At 35.5% G+C, this 20,264-nt stretch overlaps 1 protein-coding gene across 30 annotated transcripts in view; it reads right to left on the bottom strand.

Moving 5' to 3' along the window:
* NRXN1 (neurexin 1) overlaps positions 1–20,264 on the bottom strand; it is a 706,226-nt gene that overhangs the window by 633,017 nt on the left and 52,945 nt on the right. For 22 of the 30 annotated variants that reach the window (XM_027659276.1, XM_027659316.1, XM_027659296.1 and 19 more), the window contains exon 2: positions 1,528–1,545. The exons of the other annotated variants lie outside the window; for them this stretch is intronic. In XM_027659276.1, coding sequence (XP_027515077.1) covers positions 1,528–1,545 — 18 coding nt within the window. The remainder of the gene's footprint in view (positions 1–1,527; positions 1,546–20,264) is intronic. 30 annotated transcript variants of the gene reach the window in all.

Genomic DNA, 20,264 nt, shown 5'->3' with positions numbered 1-20,264 from the left:
AGGCTTTATCTTGTACCGCTGTGCATAAACAAGTATGTGAAATGCAATTGAACCTCCTTATCTACTCATACTGAACCTAATTCAAATTTTAAGACTCATGTTGACACCAGCAGGAGTTTTATGCACAGATCAAATACAAGATTAGGTAGTTCTTTCTTGGTTTTTATATTTTTCAGTTAGAATTGCTATCCCAGTGTTGTTGAAGACATTTTTATCTCACAATGAAAATGAAATTGCATTGTATGTGTGTGACAGTGCACACAATTAAAGCACCAGAATTGTTTAAATTTTCTTTCTCCTCAGGTAACATATATTTTCACAAAATTGCACAGTATTGTCTGTGTGTTAAATCTGAGTATCTCTTTTCACCTTTGAATAGAGTAGCACAGAGAAATGCAGTACCAATACTTCCAGGCTTCCTTAGAAAATTGCCACTGAGCAGGCAGTGGCCCATGGTGACTCGAAACCTGCATGAACTTAGGCCTAACACTGGTTCACTAGAGGACCCTGGGTCAGAGTAGTTCCTGGGAAGTCACTTTGCATATGGTTAGTTTACAAACTCCTTGTTTTAAAAATATTTTTAAAAATATTGGAGTAAAATAAAAACAATTTCTCAGTTTAGATAGATAAATTAATTTTTCAGATAGATAATCATTTATCTAGTATGCAAAGATTCACCCCAGAGAGACTTAAAAGCACTTGTAAATAAAAAAGCACCTGCCCCTTTTGGCTTCTAAGCAAAAACAGAATATTGATTTCTTGAAATAACAGATCTGTAAAACACATTCTGTACCTTTAAAACTATCATATATTTGTATGATTTACCAGCTAATAGACTTACTTACCAATACTCAGGCTAGATGGCATTATGCTTTAGTTTCCACTGCCCTAGGCCATACTCTCTTTAAAGGTACTTAATTACATAACAACATAATTATTAAAATCACATACTGCTTCTTTCACAATATCCAAAAGACAAGTGCAATATGCTGAAAAGTTAGACAGAAAATCTTTTTATTCTAAAACTTTGTGCTGTAAAGAATATTAAAGTAAGCAAGGTTTATAGTGTTAAAGAGAAAAGCGCTTTCCATTTTCCTAAGCAATTAAAAGACAGATATTTAACATGCATTACTTTCTTATCGGGAGGATTTATGCTCCACACTAATGAGACAAATAGTTTCTTGAAGTGTTTTTCATACAGAACATTAGAAGAAATCAGTCCTTCTGCAAATCTCCTGAAAGATTTTGAAGGGTGATATCAGTCATATGAGTACAAATCCCATTGTTTCAGTGGGGACATTCTGGAATTACACCAATAAAGCCAAGATTAAAATGGAGCTTTGCTTGTGTTCTGTATGGAAAAAGAAATCACACTTATTTAATAAACCTGTATACCTTTATGGGTAAAAAATGCAACTTACCGTATTGAATGAATGTGTACTTTTATAACATTAAGCAGAAGGGAAAAAAATCACTAAACAGAAGGGAAAAACAAGAGCTTAGGAAAATAAGGTAGAAAGCACCCACCTTCCACATAGTTGTCTTCTGTAAGCACATAACAGGGAAGGAGAGAAAAGGAAAACATTCATTAAGCAGCATGCAGACTGGAACTTGCCATTGCATGTCTTCATCATGCAAGGCATCAAACACAACATGCAAGTGCTCCATTGCTACAATCCAGAGGGAAAAACAAAAGCACCAGGGAAGCAGTGTTTCGTCTATTTAACAAATTTTATGTGATATGAAATAAAACAATACTCTTTCCAAAGTGCAAAAATTGTACAGGATTTACTGCAGCTCTTTGTACGTGCAATTATTATTATTAGCCATTAATCAGAGGATCTTCTTGTAAGACTTTTATAACTATATATTTTAAAGCCACCAGTCATTTGTGATAGGAATTCTAAGTTAATTTGGTTCTATTTTCCTAGTCTGAATTTTCCTTAACAATCTGTACGAAATAGGTGATTTTAAATTTCAGATAAGCTAAATTTTTGAATATGCTGTGAAGATGTTACCACAGGCAGCGTGTCTGATCCTGCAGTCATTACTGAGGCACTCACTCTGGTCATTGGGTCAAATCTCCAAACCCAGCATGGAGAAACTGGCATTTAAACTGGGTTCAATAAGTCAGAGATATAGAATCATGTTGCACAGCATTTGTCAGCATCAGAAACCTGCACGTCTTAAAAAAAAATTAAAAAAATCAACAAATTCTCTGCCTGGCACAGCAAGCAAAGGCCACAGTAGTCCCAGGCAAGGGTTCTGCCCCTAAAAAGGCTGCTATCAACAAGCAATAATTTGGCCTTCTATCCTCAACCCAACACTAATGTGGGGTACGGAAAATAAGGCTCTCCCAAAGCCTACAAAGCAAGAGAGGACTAGGAATTGAGCCTCAGCTAATGACAGTGGACAGAATTTAAAGTTGAGAAACAGGCTCAGTGTCCTAAAACTCATGGTAGTGTCTAGTCTTTAGCTCCTCCACTGGGTGGGTGATTTTGAGGGAGAAGTCTCTGTTGCCCACTATGATTCTGACCAAGGAGAGGATAGGAGAGAGTACAAAGATATCTCAGGGGAGAGAAAAAATGGGAAAGGTAAATTAACAAAGGAAAAACAACACACAAGTCAAGGAGATGGACTGTGTGGAACCAACAAAGAAATGGAGGAGGGTGACAACACAGCAGTCTGACTGCTTGGGAGATCTCTTCCTGCAGTTTGTGCCATCTCCACCAACACTTCCTGGGGACTAAGTAGAAGCCATTGCAAATTGAAGCCCAGTTCTGTCATTACAGGTCATTTCCTGACCATGAAACTAAACTAATTTTGATATATTGTAAACCAATAAATAAATAATAAAACAAGTTACACAGAACTGGGCTCAATGATATTTCTTAAGCGTAGTCATTTCCTCTCAGACTGTGTCACTTATCATAGTGAAAAGCCTTTATAAGTTAATTCCAGAAAGCACTGAAAAATTGCATCATAACAGACAGTGCTCCAATAAACAATTTGAAACATCTACCACTTTAAAAAAACTACTGTAAATGATGAATACTAAGGGTTTAAGTTTCTCAGTTTTTAGTTGTAATACTCATAGGTCAGAGCGGATAAAGTTATTCAGTTTAAGATATTATAAGTCACCTTTTCCATTAACACACTCTAAATTTAAACTTCTAAAATCTCACTGTCTGAAAGTTTAGTAATGAAAGTGCAAAGGATGCATACTGTTTCATGCATTTAGGAAAGTAAGAGACTGAAAAAAAAATGCAATATCAAGAGTGGTATGCCTGTTGTGAGTGGGTACCTCCAGAACAATAAATCGAATAAAATTCACCGAGAAAATGAAAAACACAAAATGTCACGAGATAAAGATATTATGTTCTATAGGTAGTGTAAATTCCAGTGATATTTGGGCTATTAGAAATAGCTACTTTTAGCTCAACTTTTCTGGAAGAGCCTTCTACCTTTAACTGCTTATAGTAATTTCCTTTCTCTAAGTCCAGAAAAACCCCAAACTCAATGGAAAATAAATTAATTATTTCAATTGTAATATAACTTCAGGCTCTTTCATCTAATTCTGGTAATCACAGTGTTGGTAAATTGCTATACCAACACTGCCTTGGCATCGTTTTGGGTGCCACGTTTAGCTTAACATGATTATTTAAAACTAGCACATGAACTTGTTAAAAGGTCAATTTGGTTCCTCATGATGTCAAAGAAAAGAGTTCTGAAAACGATGTCACAGGCAGTGTCAGATGGTTAAACTAATCTGCCTACAGGGTTTAGCATATTTTTTTTATATCACAAGCCCTGTTCTTAGGTATGTCTTTTATGATGACTTTCACCAGAAAGATTTATACTAGCTAAGCAGCTTTCCCTAAACGTCTGATTGATTAAACTTTTAACTTACAGTAAGTTAAGCTGTCAAAACATTGCCAATTCAATAAAATTTAAAGAGTTGAATTCCTACTCCGTGAATAAAATAGCCAAACCCCTACGCATCAGTAAACAGCAATGAAAATTCATTCCTCAACATGTTTTTGTCATGGTAAGTTAAACCATCTTAAACAGTTTTGCAATCTAAGAAAAAAATTAGTTCAGCTTCTTTATGGTACTTTACAAGGTTTTTATGATAGATTAGTGTTGAGCAATTTTCTTTAATTAAAGTGGTTCTTTTGTGATGGCAGATATATTTCCGTATCACTAACACTTTGCTTGCTTTTCCTGATTCTCATTCTCTTGGCATGGCCTATTCTTCTCAGCAGGCACTAAGAAGCCAGAAGACCCAAATTCTAACTTGGCTTTTTATTCATTTTGCTTACTCCAGCCTCTCTTCAAAAAAACCCCCAAAACAAAACAAAAAAAAAAAAAAAAAGGAAGAAAAGGGAAACTCTTTTGAAAGCCATGTATGCAATCAAGTTGCAGTTCAGAGTGAACAAAATTTTCCTCATTTAAATCAGGAGTAACTGTATTTATACCATTATAGTTGCACTGGTAGAGCTGTAGAGCAGAGCTATATTGCATGTTTTATCACTGCTGATCCACTCATAGTCTGAATTTACCCACATTTACATCCATCCACTCTGGGGGTCCTTATTGTCTACTGAGTAGCTCTGTTGACATCTGTGGAACCAAAGCCTTTCAAGACCCAAAATGGCAATTCCTAACTGCTGTAGGCAGCAGCACAGAACGACTCTTTGCCTTTTCTGCACCAGCTGACTTTCACCCATGCATAGCCCAGGTACAGGACAAAAGGGACTGTCAGTGCAGCAGGAGAGGAGCAGAAGGGCCTTAGAGTCTCCACAAGCACTGGGACAATTGGCCAGACATGTAACTTTTCCTTCAGCACTCTGGGTTCAAGTAGATTTGAAGAGCCCTCTATTTTTATGTTAGACCAAGCTGCTCTCTCGAGCTAGACAGTTTTTCATCCACTGCAAATGCTTATTTCCTAGACCTTCCCCGATGCCCACCACCAAAAAAAGTAAATTGTACTGCTACTTTTGGTGTTTACAACCTATTTCCTTTGGCCAAAGTCTGCTCTCAGTGCTACTGGTGTAATCTGTTGACTGTGCATATTGAGCCAAATGTTGAATTGATTTAAATCTGGGGTGACAGAGATGAAATCAGTAGAACTATACAACTTACACAGGTTGTGAATCTGGCTTATTATCTTCAGATGAATTGTCTCAGCCTGCCCCTGTTGAGCTGAGAGCAGAATCTGCTCCACGTTTTTTTGCAGCAAAAGCCCAACTAATTCTAATTATTTTAGCATATCACTACGATTTAGTGACACATAAAAATGGAACTAATGTTTTTGCAGTATCTTTTTAATAATTCAAGAATCATTTTATTATTTGGCGATTCTTCATGGAAACCTTGTTTTTTTAAAAAGATAACTAACTGTTTATATGTTTAGTAGTTATTTCTGCTATTACATTTTTTCATCTGCTAAAATATTTACACCTGAACCACACAGAACAAAATATTTGACCTGCAATTATATAAGAATGGCATTTTCATGATAAACAGAAGAAACAGTACCTTAGTATTTTGAATTTACAAAAATAGAAATAACATAATAAGAGACAACATATTAGAAGAGGTATTTCTATAGGTTTGTGGTTTCTTTTTTTTTTAATCATAGTTCAAAATCACATTCCAGTATGAAGGATATAACAGACCATAGACACAGATCATGAAATTTCAAAGGATATTCAGAAGTATGACTACTGAGGAAGTAGCCTGAAATAAAGCTGTATTATGAAGGTGTCTTGCAACAAAAATGATGGCTAGAAGTTTAAGATACAAAAAATAATGCACGGTTATATTTCTCTATAAATTTATCTACTTAAAAATCCTGTACTTGGTAATGTCATTTCAAGGGGCAGATTTTTCTGAGAGACTGCACCCTGCAACTCTTGGATAACGTAATTTAGCCTGTCCCATTAGTTTCTCAAATTGTTAGAGAAATTTGTTTTATTAACATGTGGTTCAAAACAAAGTATTTGGAAAGGATATGAAAACACGAAGTATGTTATCGAGTATGTTATAAAGCATGAACAGCCATATTGTCAACAATGATGAACTAAAGCAATACATTGAATACCTGTGGCTACTACCATTGATCTTCTCAAGTGCTGTGTATCTGACAAATTCCATTAGGATTTATTTGCATTTTTTAGAAATGTACTTTTGAAAACCACTGTACATATTGATTGTAATTATTGATTGTAATATGAATAATTAGACATGTATTATATAGATAACTAGTGCAGAACTCTGATTTTGCAGCAGCCTTCTTGAACACTAGGTAAATAAGGAAACAGCATTTCCTACAGCTGGGTTTCATGGACAAAAGTTTGGGATTCGTACATAAAATCTACAAATCTACCAGAATCTAGGGCTCCTGTTTCCCCGTGGCTCCATTAGGTCTCAAGTCAATGTAGGGCCTCTCTCAGTCTCCACAAAACTTTGGATAGACCCATTCAGAGGACTTCCAAGTGCAGTGGGTAAAATATGACAGGGACTCTAATGATTTTGTGTGTGTGTGTGCGTGTGAAAGGGAGAAATTTCAGAGTAACAGGATTTTGGTTCTGTTCTAGCTCCATTATCTCTGTGAAGATCCCTTCTTTTCTGGAATGCCCTGTTCAAGACCTGGGAGAAAGGTGAGATACTGTCAGGAGCACAAATTACTTGTCTTACTTATTACTACTGAAAATAAGGACAAGGTTTTCTGGCAAATGAGGATCATTAGGGCAAAATTAGATGGTTTTGCCAATTTTTTTAGAAGACAAAGTCATCAGCCCAAGTTCAGTACACTTCTGTAAATTCTACAAACCTCCATGAATTTATTCTAGGTGAGGCCACCTTTTCTGGACTGTGCTATGTATCCCAAGTGCTTTTGAGAATGAAATAACAAAAAGATCATTTTAGTTAAGCTATTGTAGATAAGCTCCTAGTGTGAAGCAGAAAGTAGGAGGGGGAGGGTAAGTTTTTAATGCTCAGGCAAAGAAATAATGAACAGAAATAGAAAATGGCATTACTTTTTGTGACATAACTAAAGTCATTACTGTGTTTAGTTCCAATACTCATATATTTAAAAGGAAGTAAAAAATGAGAGAGGTTTCAAAAAAACACTTTCTCCACAGTGATTCATGTCACTAAAACCCTAAGAAAACTCAGCTTAGAAAGCCCTAAGATGCTCATCCTGTTGACTATATCCAAGATGAGATTAAGAGGTGTCTTGAACCCAGATTATAACTATCATTATTGGGAGAAAGATTCTTGATAGCTGGAAGTCCTTTCAACCAGATAAATATAGGGATCAAGAGTCAGAAAAGTTCAAACTGAAAAGCAGATGAAACTTTTCAAAAAAGATAAAATAAGTATTGGAAATTCTAGGAAATTCTTCCCTGAAATCTTGAGACAGAGCCTTTCCCTAAGAGAAACTGTGTATCAATTATTGCTTTTGGGCTGCATTGTAGGTATCACTGGAATAAATTTTGCTTTTTGCTATTTAGGAAGTCAGGTTAGTATTTTCACACCAGTACATTCTGGCCATAACTCATATGAATATATGAATTTACTCTAGTTAAATGAGAACAGAAGCCAAGTATAAACAGCAGCAAATACTTTGACACCCTGCTAAACAAGAAATGTTCAAAAAATTGTTTTCTCAGAACCAATCTTGGCATCATTTACACAAGCAGCTCACTAAGAAACATTTCCCATGAAGAAATCAAATAATATGAGTGAAAAAAAAATCATTCAGACAATTTCCCCCTATTGTTTGCAATAGGAAAACATCCCTCCCCCCAATTTACTTCTACATCTTGTTATATTTTTTAATACCCTCTCCAGTTATCTGCAGATGAGAAACAGAATCAAAATCAAGGCATAATTAAATGACTACTCTTTCTGAGGCAACATTTTGGTGCTTTTTCATTACTATGCAGATTTATCACTTTTCTATCGCTTATCATCACAAGTGTATCAAACATGAACTCATTCAACATTGCTTAAGCTTAATGTTATTAATATTTGATGATTTTAGCATTACATATTTTTAGATATTGCACATCTGAATTTCTATTTTTACTTCTTTGGAGCCACAGTAGTCAACAAATAGGTACATTTTGATACTTATGTCTCCTTTTTCTCAACTGCTTCCTGTAACTGACATTTTTGGAAAGTTATTTGTCCTCTTATTTTAGTAATTTTTATCATACTTCAAAATAAACCTGGACTGACTCATGGGAGAGATCATGATGTAGATATACAAATGACTGCTTTTTAATTATATTACAGTCCCAAATGATTTTACTTTGACCTTATTTTGTCACCTCAATAAATTTAATTCTTTTTCTCCAAAATGGGTCTTGCTATTCTCATATTTACTAAACTTACAACCTGTTTGCAGTACGTCAATGCTTTAAAGAAATTTGCATCAGTTACTGGGGCAGACATTCTTGCATCTGTGTCATGGCTGCAGTAACAACAACCAGGTATCAAAGGTTTTTTAATAATTGAATTTACTAATGTTAATAATAGAGTTAATGAAAGGAGAAATAAGTCATTTGCATAAGTGAGGGCCAGTCAATAACCACTTTCCCTCCTCACTGTTTTAATTTCTATGTATAAGAAGGAAACGAAACACAATGTAAATCTATACATTTTGCTTAGTAATCAGATATTCTTTAAGAACTGCTGCTCTTTTTCCATTTATCCTCTGGAACCATTTCTCTGGATTTCAAACATTCAATTTCCATTGAAAATCTCTGAGATTTGCACACTTTGACTTGTGCTTTTGGACCTCTTCCTTGTAATCAGTAGGGGTCTTCTTTCTTATCACAGAGAATGGATAGACTAGTAGAACTAGGAACTGACTGTGTATATGGTCCACTTTACACGGCCTGACTTTTTTTTCCTGGCATTTCCTTTGGATTTTCTTCAATTTAGCTCTGCTGGGTACATGACATGAAAACATATTTTCAGGCTATTCCTATCAAAACCTCTCATACAGAATTAACTCTTCTGGCTGGCAGAGAGTAATTTCAAGTACAGATTATGTTCTATGAAAGTGATACAGGGTGACAAGGGTATTTCTATTCTAAGAATACTTGTTTTGAAATTAATTTGACAAATTCATAACTTATTTCAACAACTTTAAGAAACCATTGCAAAATAGGAATAAAGATTTTTCAGAATTACTAATGCTTGTTTTGATGTATGTGAGAGTAGAAACTGGCTCAATATTTCCTTGTTGCTCTGTGCTTTGTGTAGTCGATTATGTTTATCCAAGAGGCTGCAAAATCAGGCCCCAGTTACTATCAGAAGAAATCAAATCCCTGTCCAATCATCCTTTCAACAAAACTTGTCTATTAGACCCATTAATAGAATAGGATTAGCTGAGCTGACAGTGAGTAAAAACGCTGTGCAGTGATTGAATGGCAGAAGAAATTTTCCAGTTCTATGGTAGCTTTACAGAGGTGATGATCCAGTGGATAACATGAGCAGGAGACTCAAAGGAGGAGAGGTCAGGGGTTTTGTCCATGAGAAAGGTATTGTTTTTAAACAATGTTTCCTGAAACTTTTCTACTGGTTTTGTATTGTACAGTGGGCTATCTACACTTGCACAATCTCTACTGTGTAAATATAGCATTTCTCCTTTATAGTACTTACTAAAGGGTGAAGACATATACTGTACATTTTGCCTATCTGAGATGTTCACTCAGGCCCTGACTCTGTAGCTGGATATTTGTGCCTTCCCAGACTAGTACAACACCAAAATTAACAGGACTGCATGCAAAGCCAGCCATAATTTTGTATTCACACGCTGTCTTTATACCAAAGTGAGGAATGTTTGTGTGCTGTTGTGATGCTATAACTTTAACACAGGTGGCAGAGGACAATTTGGTATGAAATGTTCTCAAGAGTTAGCAGCTAAAAATGTAGAAGACGCAATGTACACAATTAAAAATAGAGTACCAATATTCAAAATCACTTTGTTGTATAGTTCTTCAGCTAGTCACCATGAAATTTTCTTAGCTACTACTGAGATTCATTTTGTGGATGTGAACTGAGCTGAACCTGCCTTTGAAAGAACAAACCTTCTGTTCATTTAAATTGGAAACTCCTCTTAAGTGAGTAGAGCTGTACTTTGGAAGTCAGCGTAATGCAACCAAGTTCTTAATTTGACATCAAATTAAAATTTAATCACAGCTATCTGTGACTGCAAGTGAACAAAATAGATATCTTTATTTTTTAGAAAAACTCTGAACTTAATTTTCTGCTTTAGCAGTCTGCAATCATTTTAATGCTAATGCTGAATGTTATTCTGATTAATTAGTTGTTATAGATAATGACAATTAATCTAATTACAAGAAATTTTAGTGTTAAAAAGATCAACATTTCTTTACTTAAAATCTAGTCAGCCTTAGCTAAAATAAGAAAGGATGTATTTTTTATTTCCTCCATAGACTTTTCATGAATTGTGAAACAATTAAACCTTTTTTTTTAGTAGCCACATGAATACTTGGATTGAACTACCATGTGTACAGAGTACTTACACACATTGAAATCAGTAAGATTCTTTAGAGCTGTTCTTGACTTTAATTAATCACTTTGATACAAATTGGTTAAACAGTTATTTTCTTGGCATGAGAATATATAATGTAACTTTTATAATGCTACAAGTGAGGTAAAAAACATGCAGGCATTATTTGAGAGTAGCTGAAAAAGATGGCTCCTGACAAGGAGAAACTTTTACCTGATGGGCTTTGGCAAACCTCTGATTGACAATGTTGTGGTTGGCTACAGTGATTTTTCATCTATGACTGTTTCTATCTCAGAATTGCACAAATAAAATTTCTAGTGGAGGTAGAGATTTCAAAACAGTCACATTTTTGGGTTTTATAGAAATTAACCTAAGACAAGTTAGAGCTAGTTCCTCTCTTCCTAAGAGTTAATCACTATCACAGAAACACACAATGATTGAGGTAGAAAAGGCCTCTGGAGGTCATCTGGTCCAATCTCCCTGTGCACACAGGGCCACCTAGAGCTGACTGCCCAGGATCATGTTCAGATGGCTTTTGAATAAATCCTGTGTTGGAAAACTCCACCACCTCTCTGGGTAAGCTGTGCTTTCTCTACGAGGATCTTATGAGACACAGTGCCAAAGGCTTTACTGAAATCCAGATAGACAACAAGAAGTTTATGAAGTTGGTCAAGCATGACTTACCCTTGGTGAAGCCATGCTGACTACTCCTGATGATTTTCTCATCCTTAATGTGCATGGACATGGTCTCCAGGATTAGATGCTCCATCTTGTTTCCAGAGAACACAGAGAGTCTTATCAGCCTGTAGTTCCCTTGTCCTCCTTCTTGCCCTTCTTGGAGATGGAAGTGACATTTGCATTCTTCCATCTTTGGGTACTTCTCCCAGATGCCGTGATTGACCAAAGGCTATCTAGAGTGGCCTCACAATGACATCTTACAGCTCCCTCAGCATATGTGGGTGTATCCCATCTATCCCATCAGGTGCCCTGCACTTATTTATGCCCAGTTTGCGTAAGTATTCCCTGACCCGATCCTCTTCCACCAAGGGTACACCTTCCTTGCTCTGCCCTTTCCCTTTTCTCTCCAGGACCTGGGATTCCTGAAGGTTGTTTTTGCTAGTAAAGGCTGAGGTAAAAAGGCATTCAAGACCTCCTCCTTTTCCATGTCCTGTGTCACCACATCCCCTATCTTGTTGACAATGGGTCCACATTTTCCCTGGTCTTTTTGTCAATAATGTACTTATAGTAGCCCTTCTTGTTGTCTTTGACATCCCTGGACAGATGAAATTCCATTTGGACTTTGGCTTTCCTAACTTCACTCCTGAATTTTCAGGCAATGTTTCAATATTCCTCTCAGGCTACCTGTCCTTGCTTCCACCCTTTGAAGGCTTCTTTTTTCGTGTTTGGGTTTGGCTGGCAGCTCTCTGTTCATGCACACAAGGGTCCTGTAATTTTTGCCTGCCTTCAAATTTGTTGGGGTGGAACTTTCTTGTGCAGAGAGGAGGTGATCCATAAATGGTCCACTGCTTTCCTGGATCCTCTTCACTCCAGGGCCTTATCTCATGGGACTCTTCTGAGGAGATCTTTGAAGAAGCCAAGGTCAGTTCTCATGAAGTGAGATTTCTTCTCTCCTCTGTGTCTTCAGGGTCCTGAACTCCACATGGTCACTGCAGACAAGCCTGAAGGCTGCCTTTATCTTCACATTCCCAACAAGCCCCTCTCCTTTTTGGTGTGCGAGGTCCAGCAGACTACCTCTCCTGACTGGCTCTGCTATCATCAATACACTGCACGAGACTCTCTTATTGGTTAGATTCTGCTGTATTGTCCCTCCAGGAGACATCAGTGTGATGAAGTTCCCTGTGAGGACCAGGGCCTCATCCATTTTTTTTTGTCCTGGTCAACTGGACTATAGCAGGCACCCACCACAATTGTAATCTTTGACAATTCTTGAAATCTTCCTTAGTACCTTTGTTCCTTTCTGAAAGATATTTCTTGGATAGTACTCTGATGCTCATCTTCAATCACTTTACAACCGACATTACCTTCAGTATAAGTCATGTGAAAACTATTTTTTGTTTAATTATGCAAGTCATGCATCATAATACATCAGCATGGTAGCATGTAGCCAATGAAAATGTGTCAAAGCATCTTTTCTATTGTCAGCTCCTCTGCAGTTGGCAAATTGGTTAGAACAAGGATGGCATCAAGAAAAAGCAACATAGGACTCTTTAGTGAAGCACTATCTCTGGTACAAAACTTTATCAGAACCAATTATAATAACTTCTCAGAAAAACTCTTCCTCACAAAAAGTTGTCTCTGTGGTATGTTTCCCTGTAGTACATAAGAAATGGACAGTAGAGAATACTGTATGACCTTTCATGAGACTGAGTCAAATAGAACTTTAGAAGGAAATTAATGAGAACATCTAAATGTAGAGCTATAGAAGGAGTAAGAGGGAAGACATAAATATTACTGGTTGAGTAATATGAATAAATATATCCATTAAAATGTGTTCTGAATGTATTTTTTAGATAGCATCATTTTGAGGTTACATCTTAAGCAGGATATAGAATGGTAATATATTTTTAAAACAAAATGTTAATAATGAGTGGATTAGGTAAACTGTCCTATATGGAAAATCCTACTCTGTAAGGTAAATTCTGGCAAATAACAGAAATCTTTTTTGATTGTTAGACTATTATTGAAATGAACACACAAATCATCTGCTTCCTAGTTTTAATTCATGAAGAGGAGGAATAATTCTGAGGTTCCCAAAGTGGAAAAACTCCTACATCTAAACCATAATTAAAATTGCTCTCTGGTAGAGTATTTATGCCATTAGCCAATTAACAGAATTATACTCATGAAAGCAAGGATCCTGTATCATATAACCTATGTACTTAATCACGTTAACAAACCTCCCAAACAAAGCACAAACATTTCTCACATATTTTTTTTTCAATCACATTTTCAGAACAAAGAAACTAACCATCTACTACGAGAGAAACTCGTATTTGAAGGCGGTGGAACTTTTATGAGTATATTTTGAATACATAGACCACATAAGAATATGCACAGTCATTCATGTGATAATAATACCTTATGCAATGTAAAAGGTGTATAAATGTAATGAATGAAGCCAATATAGTGAACAATAAATGATATTGTATGGTCCAACTAGTGATATATATTAAAACCAAACCAGAAACAATCTTCACACTGAACATGTGAAAAAATTTTACTTCACTAACACAAAGCTCCTCCAAAATGTCACATCATGCCAAGGAACAGAAATAGATCACACTGAACTGCAGGAAAAGTCTCTTTACAATTCAACAAAACAAAAGTATATGAAGGTGCTTATGAACTTGAAAAAGGAATATCAATTAATAGGATTTTGAATTTTTGTATGTTGTTTTTTTGTAAAGGAAATAGTTCAAGGAACTGTGGTTCTATAATTATAGCTTGTTCCAAAACAAAATTATAAGAACTGTACAAAAGCCACTAACAACATAATTTAAGTTATTTTCAATAGCAAAGCCTCTTTACATAGCAGGTTAAAAAGTCTTGATACATTTTCTCATTCTGCTTTTTACAATTTTTTGCAAGTGCCTTCCTGCTTTATGAAATGTATACTCATTCCAAAAGTGTCTGCTGTGAAGAACATCTAATGCTCGTAAATAATTTGCTTCTTAGAAAAAGAAAAAAAAATTCAAAGCACATTTCCCAAAACATGCTTGTAATGCATGGAGTGCCGCCACTTCATTTTACTTCCATTAAAACAAACCAGCTCTCCCTCCCCAAAAACCCATTTGTCTCCAGAAGTGCTTTAGAACATAAAGGTCTCAAGTGTTTTTCTTTTATCACTTTGAATGTGCTTCAACGTTCAATATTGACAACTACAAATTTTTATCCAGTCTGCATTATTAGTGAGTTACCACCACTTTCCATAGGGGGCAAATTCTTAAAATACATCACCTTCTGGTTAGGGCATTGCCATAACCTTTAAGCAGCTTTGCTTTTATCACTCTTACATCCTGTGTCAAATGACATCTATATGTATTTAAAACACATATAAAAGATGTATCCTAACAAATACTACGATCAAATTACATTAAAAGCACATGTCCTTTATGTAACGTCCTACATTACATGCTTTTCCTGTCTCCAGTAACAAGTAACCTGATAAGAAGTGTAAAATTTAAATACTCAAAACAGGCAAAGTACTATTAAAAAATAAGTGAGATAGAAAAACTGGGTGGGAATAGTTCTCATGCATTACAATGGGATTCTCTTTAGAATACATTCAGGTGGGATAGAAATATTTTCATTAATTTATACAGCTTGGCTAAGACCTGGATTTCTCCTTGATTTTCATGGTTTATCTGCTGTGCTGCTACTTGTCATCTGCAACTCCCATTGAGGTCTCCTGGTGAATCACTGGAACACAATGAGTTCACAAGTACTTATTTTCTGCCAGGGAAGCATTTCTAATCAATAGCTTTTAGTGTAATGGAAGTTACCACAATGTTTTCAAGATCTGGGTTTATGCTGTAGTTAAAATGAGCTTAGTTCCATCTCTAGTGAGTAGTTGTTGCTTCACCAAGCTGCATATTGTAAATTAGGTCAAGGCAGTTTGTATAAACTGGTATTTTATAAAATGAAACAAAAGCAACACAGAAAATGTTGATATTATCACAGGGAAATGATCTTCATATGTTTTATTTGTGAATGCCTACATACACATATTTAGATACATATTTAGATATGATTTGAGATAGTAAAAAGAGGTCAAATAGATTTTTGATCTGAATTGATTTGAGTCAGTATGCAGTTGGAAAGTGTAGATTCTGATGGAAGATATGGTTATGTAAACCTCCACTGAGACAAGAGAGCTACTTCAAATGTATGCAGACTGGTTGAAGTCCCTTATAACACAAGTTCAAATCTCTGGTTGACACACCCATAAACTCATCTAAAATTGGAATTCTTCTCTTAGAATTGCTTCATTCAACTTACATACACCTTGGAGTTTAAAAAGAGGAGACAGGTATTTAGGAAAAAAAGATATCATACAAGTGTTGGCTATTTTTTTCTGATTTGTCAAAATACGGTAAAAATAGCTATAGTCACAAACATTAAATAAGGTTAAACAAATTCAGAAGAGTGGAGTGCAGATTTAATGTGAGTAGAAACAACACGTTTTCTAATTCCCAGTTTCTCCAGAATCTGAAGAATGGGGTTCACAGGTGCTGGAAGAAAACAAGGGTACAAAGAAAAACTGAAGTTCACTATGAAGCACTAGCAGCAGCCATGCTTTTCTGAAATGAGATAAATGTCCCACTGGAAATTGCAGGTCAACAGGAATTTTGCAACTGGATTGCAGGATTGGGCTGTAAAGGCTGAAGTTTGCATAGAGAGTTTAGTCATCTTTGTGCAACAGTGACACTCATTTTGGTATCATTTACATATAAATATGTTCTCACTGAATTGGACATTCCCCCCTGGAATTTGGTAGTTTTCTAAGCAAATATAAAGACTATATGCCCATTAAAGAAGAATGACAACAGCAATAACAACAGCAATAGAAAAAGAAAAATTAAAAATAAAAAATGGGAAAATAAGAAGAAAAATAATAGCAATTTCTTTGGGGAAAACTAAGTACATAAGAGTTAGTGTAACTTACTCAGCACAATCCCATGAATCTTACTGACCTTGGGAGGTTTTCTAGGAGTCATTCCATAAACAAATATTTTCTGAACAATTAAAAAGCACTGGAGTCACTTTTTTTTTCTTTTTCTCTTCAGGTGCAGTGATTATTTTTTCTTTCTTTATCAATTCAACAAATATGATTTACTAGGGCCATTTAAAGGAGACAGAACTGATATTTCAGATCTGTTCCTGTATATCTTTTTGGGACATATGGTCATGTGAAATAAACTATACTAAGGCAGGTAGTTTTGTGTTTGGCACTTTTTTTTTAATATATTCTATTTAAAAAATGAGTTGTAATTTCAGGCTTAGGTAGAAAAAAAAAAGAAAAAAGATAATTGCCTTTTTCCACCTTCAAAGAATAGTCTAAATATATTCAAGGCAAACTATGAACACAACTGTGAGTCTCTGTACCATCTGAAGTCTTTCCTCTGTGCTTCTGGTGCAGTGCATGGAGAATTATTGACAGCTATAAAAGAAAGGTGAAGGTCAGTTTACCAGTCAGGGTTAGACTGAAACTAGTTGAGCTTGATATCCAGGGATAAAAAAAATTACACTCATTCATCAGTGTGAATTAGTACTCCATATGCAATTGTTCAGAAAGCATTTGGCTTAAGTTATAGAGAGTCTTACCAACAATAATACCTCAAACAAAGTAATTCCTAGGCAATACATTTTCTGGTATCCTTCTCTGCCATGGAAAGCATAACTTAGAGAGATCTTGTTCACACAAATCGACTGGTTTAAGATCAGTAGCTTAGGCAAGTACACATCTTTTCACTGAGAAATTAGAAAACCTATATGCCCAAATTTGATTTCCAGTGCAGCATCAACAAATCCTGTTATAAATTGGTTTGTGAACAAAACATTACAGGGCTAATTTAATAGTGATTTGAAAGGAAGGAAAAATATTTGTAAACAAACTGAACAACAGAAATGGATGAACTGTTTGGCAAAACAGGACACATCACCTTGCAGAACAGGACCCTCTCTAGAAGAGATGATGTGAATATCAACTTACATGTAATATGCAACTACATTCATTGCTACACAGACGATTAAAAAGGTTTTGAGGGCTGCTACATTGCATTATAGGGATACAAAATATACTTTAGTAGACTCTGGAACTCTAACACACTCATAGTCATACTCCATATGGATGGAAAAAGCACAAAACCATACAGCCCTCAAAAAACCATGCAGGAGTTACACAGTACCTTGAAAAATCAGTATCTGAGAAACCATTTTCATCCCTTAGGACATGAGTACCACTCCTCACAGAAAAGAGTCACATAGCCATGATGTTATGAAAAAGATGGAAATGACAGTTCACAAGACTATTAGTAAACAAATATCAAGAGAAAATAGGGGTCTTGACCTCTACAGGCAACTATAGATATACCATGACTCCAATATGGAGTTCACAGAACATTTATAGTTACTAAGTAATGCAGAGTAACATTTACAACAAGCATTTAATCTTGTTGCAAATCTATATTTTACAGGTGAATTTACTACTTGGGGGAAAAAAGCCCTCTTAAATTGGTTCTTCTTCAGGTTAATTTTTGCTCATTCTCCTTATACTCCTTTTTTTTTAATTTTTGAAGCTTGGTCACTAAAAATGTCTGTCCAGTTCACTGATCAATTATTCACACTTTGTTAAGCAACAAAACTTCTTCATGGTTCTATAATGTGTTTCATGGAAGGACCTCAGCAGCTTATATATACAAATGCCTCCATGAAGCAGGCAGAAAATTTGGTAGGAAATAGATCTGTGCAAGCAGAAGTGGGGCTCAAGTCTGATGTGAGAGTCATTCAATTGAGGTGAATATGTGTATTTAGGACTCCTTCTGCTCACAGCTGAGCAGAAGAAAACACAATAGGAGAATTTTAATTCAATTCAAGAGAAACCATAATAGAAGATTTGTATAGGCTTAGACATATAATATTTTGTCTACAGGTAGGTGATGTCCAGATCAGATGAGAGATCAGATCGGAATCATACAACCATATAGTATTTTATTGAAACAGGAGAATTATTTAAATTGTGTTTAATGCTGCTTCTTCAGACTATAATACCTGCAAAAATTGTTGTGATCTTTGAGATGGTGGATTTAATTCTAAAACTAATTTTTTAAGTAGGTAAAAATACACAGTGACGAATGTGATGAGAATTTGTGACCCCCTTATTTTATTCAACTAGGAAACTAAGGAGGGAAAGTGCCCATGGAAGTTGTTCATTGTCTTAAATAACAGAATCTCAGAATATTCTGAGTTGAAAGGGACCCACAAGAATCATCGAGTCCAACTCTTAAGTGAATGGCCTGTACGGGGATTGAACCCCCAACCTTGGCGTTATTAGCACCATACTGTAAAAGCTTGTATATTCTAAGAATTCTGGTTGTTCCTCTGTTTAGACTACCTGGTTTTTTTTTGTTTGTTTGTTTTTTTTTTTAGTAATAGTACTATTTGAACTACTATTTTTTGCAATTCTCATCATAACAAAAAGCGGTTGTCCTACTATTAATTATGTGGGTAAGAAACAGATCAGAATCTTCCGCACCCCAGATATGTGTACTCATTTTTAGGAAATGCCTCCCAAGTGTAAATTTAATTTATTGCAGACTTTCCTTTTTCCCTTTGGTTTTATGTCTCCTGTAGAAAGAATTGTAGTTTTAATATGAAGAACAAAATGTCAAACAGAAGAAAATAAAGAAGACTTACTTTTTTTTTTCCACCAAGAGGAAAGTTAAAAAAATCTCTTCTTATCAAGCGTAATTGAGAAGAAATGGTGTTATATAGGCAGAAAAACTTTCTCAGGAGAGAAATAAGGAAGAGAAATATTCAGTTCAGTTGGGTCCAAACTACAAGGTCTTCAAAAAGCAACCAGAACAACAAAAGCACCACATATTATTCATTGCAATAACATCACGTGCCAAAACATCAAGCCACTTCAGGAAAGAGGTAATTACAAACGATTCACTCTGACTTCCTAATCTACCTCTTTGTCTCACTACAGAATCCAGAAAGCAGAGGTAGGAGAAGTAGAAAAGTTTCACCAAAAGTTTATGTTGTTCCAAACATCATTCTGTCATTTCTTTGGCTATTTATGACCCTGTAAGGTCCAAACCAAGCAAACTGAAATATGATTTGTGTTGTTGGATTCTTTTCCCATTTTCTAATCATTCTAGAAAAACACTGCCACAGTTCCACTTTTTCTACCACTACTGTCCTTTGGCTTGTCCCTTCCTTCCTTCCAGAAACAAACTCCTGCTGAAGCCCTCACCCTCTGTTGTTAGTCAAAGTAGAAACAAGTAGAAGTTTTCCACAACTTGGCTACTGGCAGTAAGGAAGAGAAAGAAAAAAAAATCATTATTTCTAACCCAAAGGCAGAAATATTTCATATTAAAAGTCAAATAATCACATATTGAATTTTTACAGCTACTAGCACTTTTTGTCTTGGGCCTTTACTGTACTGTAAGATTTAATCCTGTGGCCACCAGCTGTTAAGCTGAATATTTTATTCCGTTCCAGGGATATATCAATGTAATTAATTGTGATAAAAACCAGACCCATCCAGCATGTTTTTCTGCCTTACTGTAGGATAAACTCTATCCATGTCAGTCCTTATAATCTTTATCAAATGTCTTTCCATCTTCAACTCCCATTACATCTATTTCACAGTTTCATTATTCATATAAATAAAGTTCTTCCTAGTTTTTAAACTTACACTTAATTACTGCAATTTAACCCCATCATTTCTTCTCCTATCTAGCATGGATAGAAGAATAGATTATTTCTTTTCTTTTTATACTATCACTTCACAAACTTGATCTTCGCCATCAGGTCCTCCCTTAGTAATTTCTCCTGTAAAGGTACGTACCTCCAATTGTTTAGTTTTTTATTTCACAGGTCTGCTTTGTTGCTGAAATGCAATGCTTAAAATTGAATGCAGAACTCCAGCCTGGAGTTCTGAGAAAAACTGGATAATTACTTC

The sequence above is a fragment of the Corapipo altera genome, unplaced genomic scaffold (assembly GCF_003945725.1).
Source record: "Corapipo altera isolate COAL_440 unplaced genomic scaffold, ASM394572v1 48, whole genome shotgun sequence".
NCBI classification, from domain to species: Eukaryota; Metazoa; Chordata; class Aves; order Passeriformes; family Pipridae; genus Corapipo; species Corapipo altera.
Note: the sequence above shows the minus strand (reverse complement) of the source record. Positions and strands in the feature narration are given on the sequence as shown.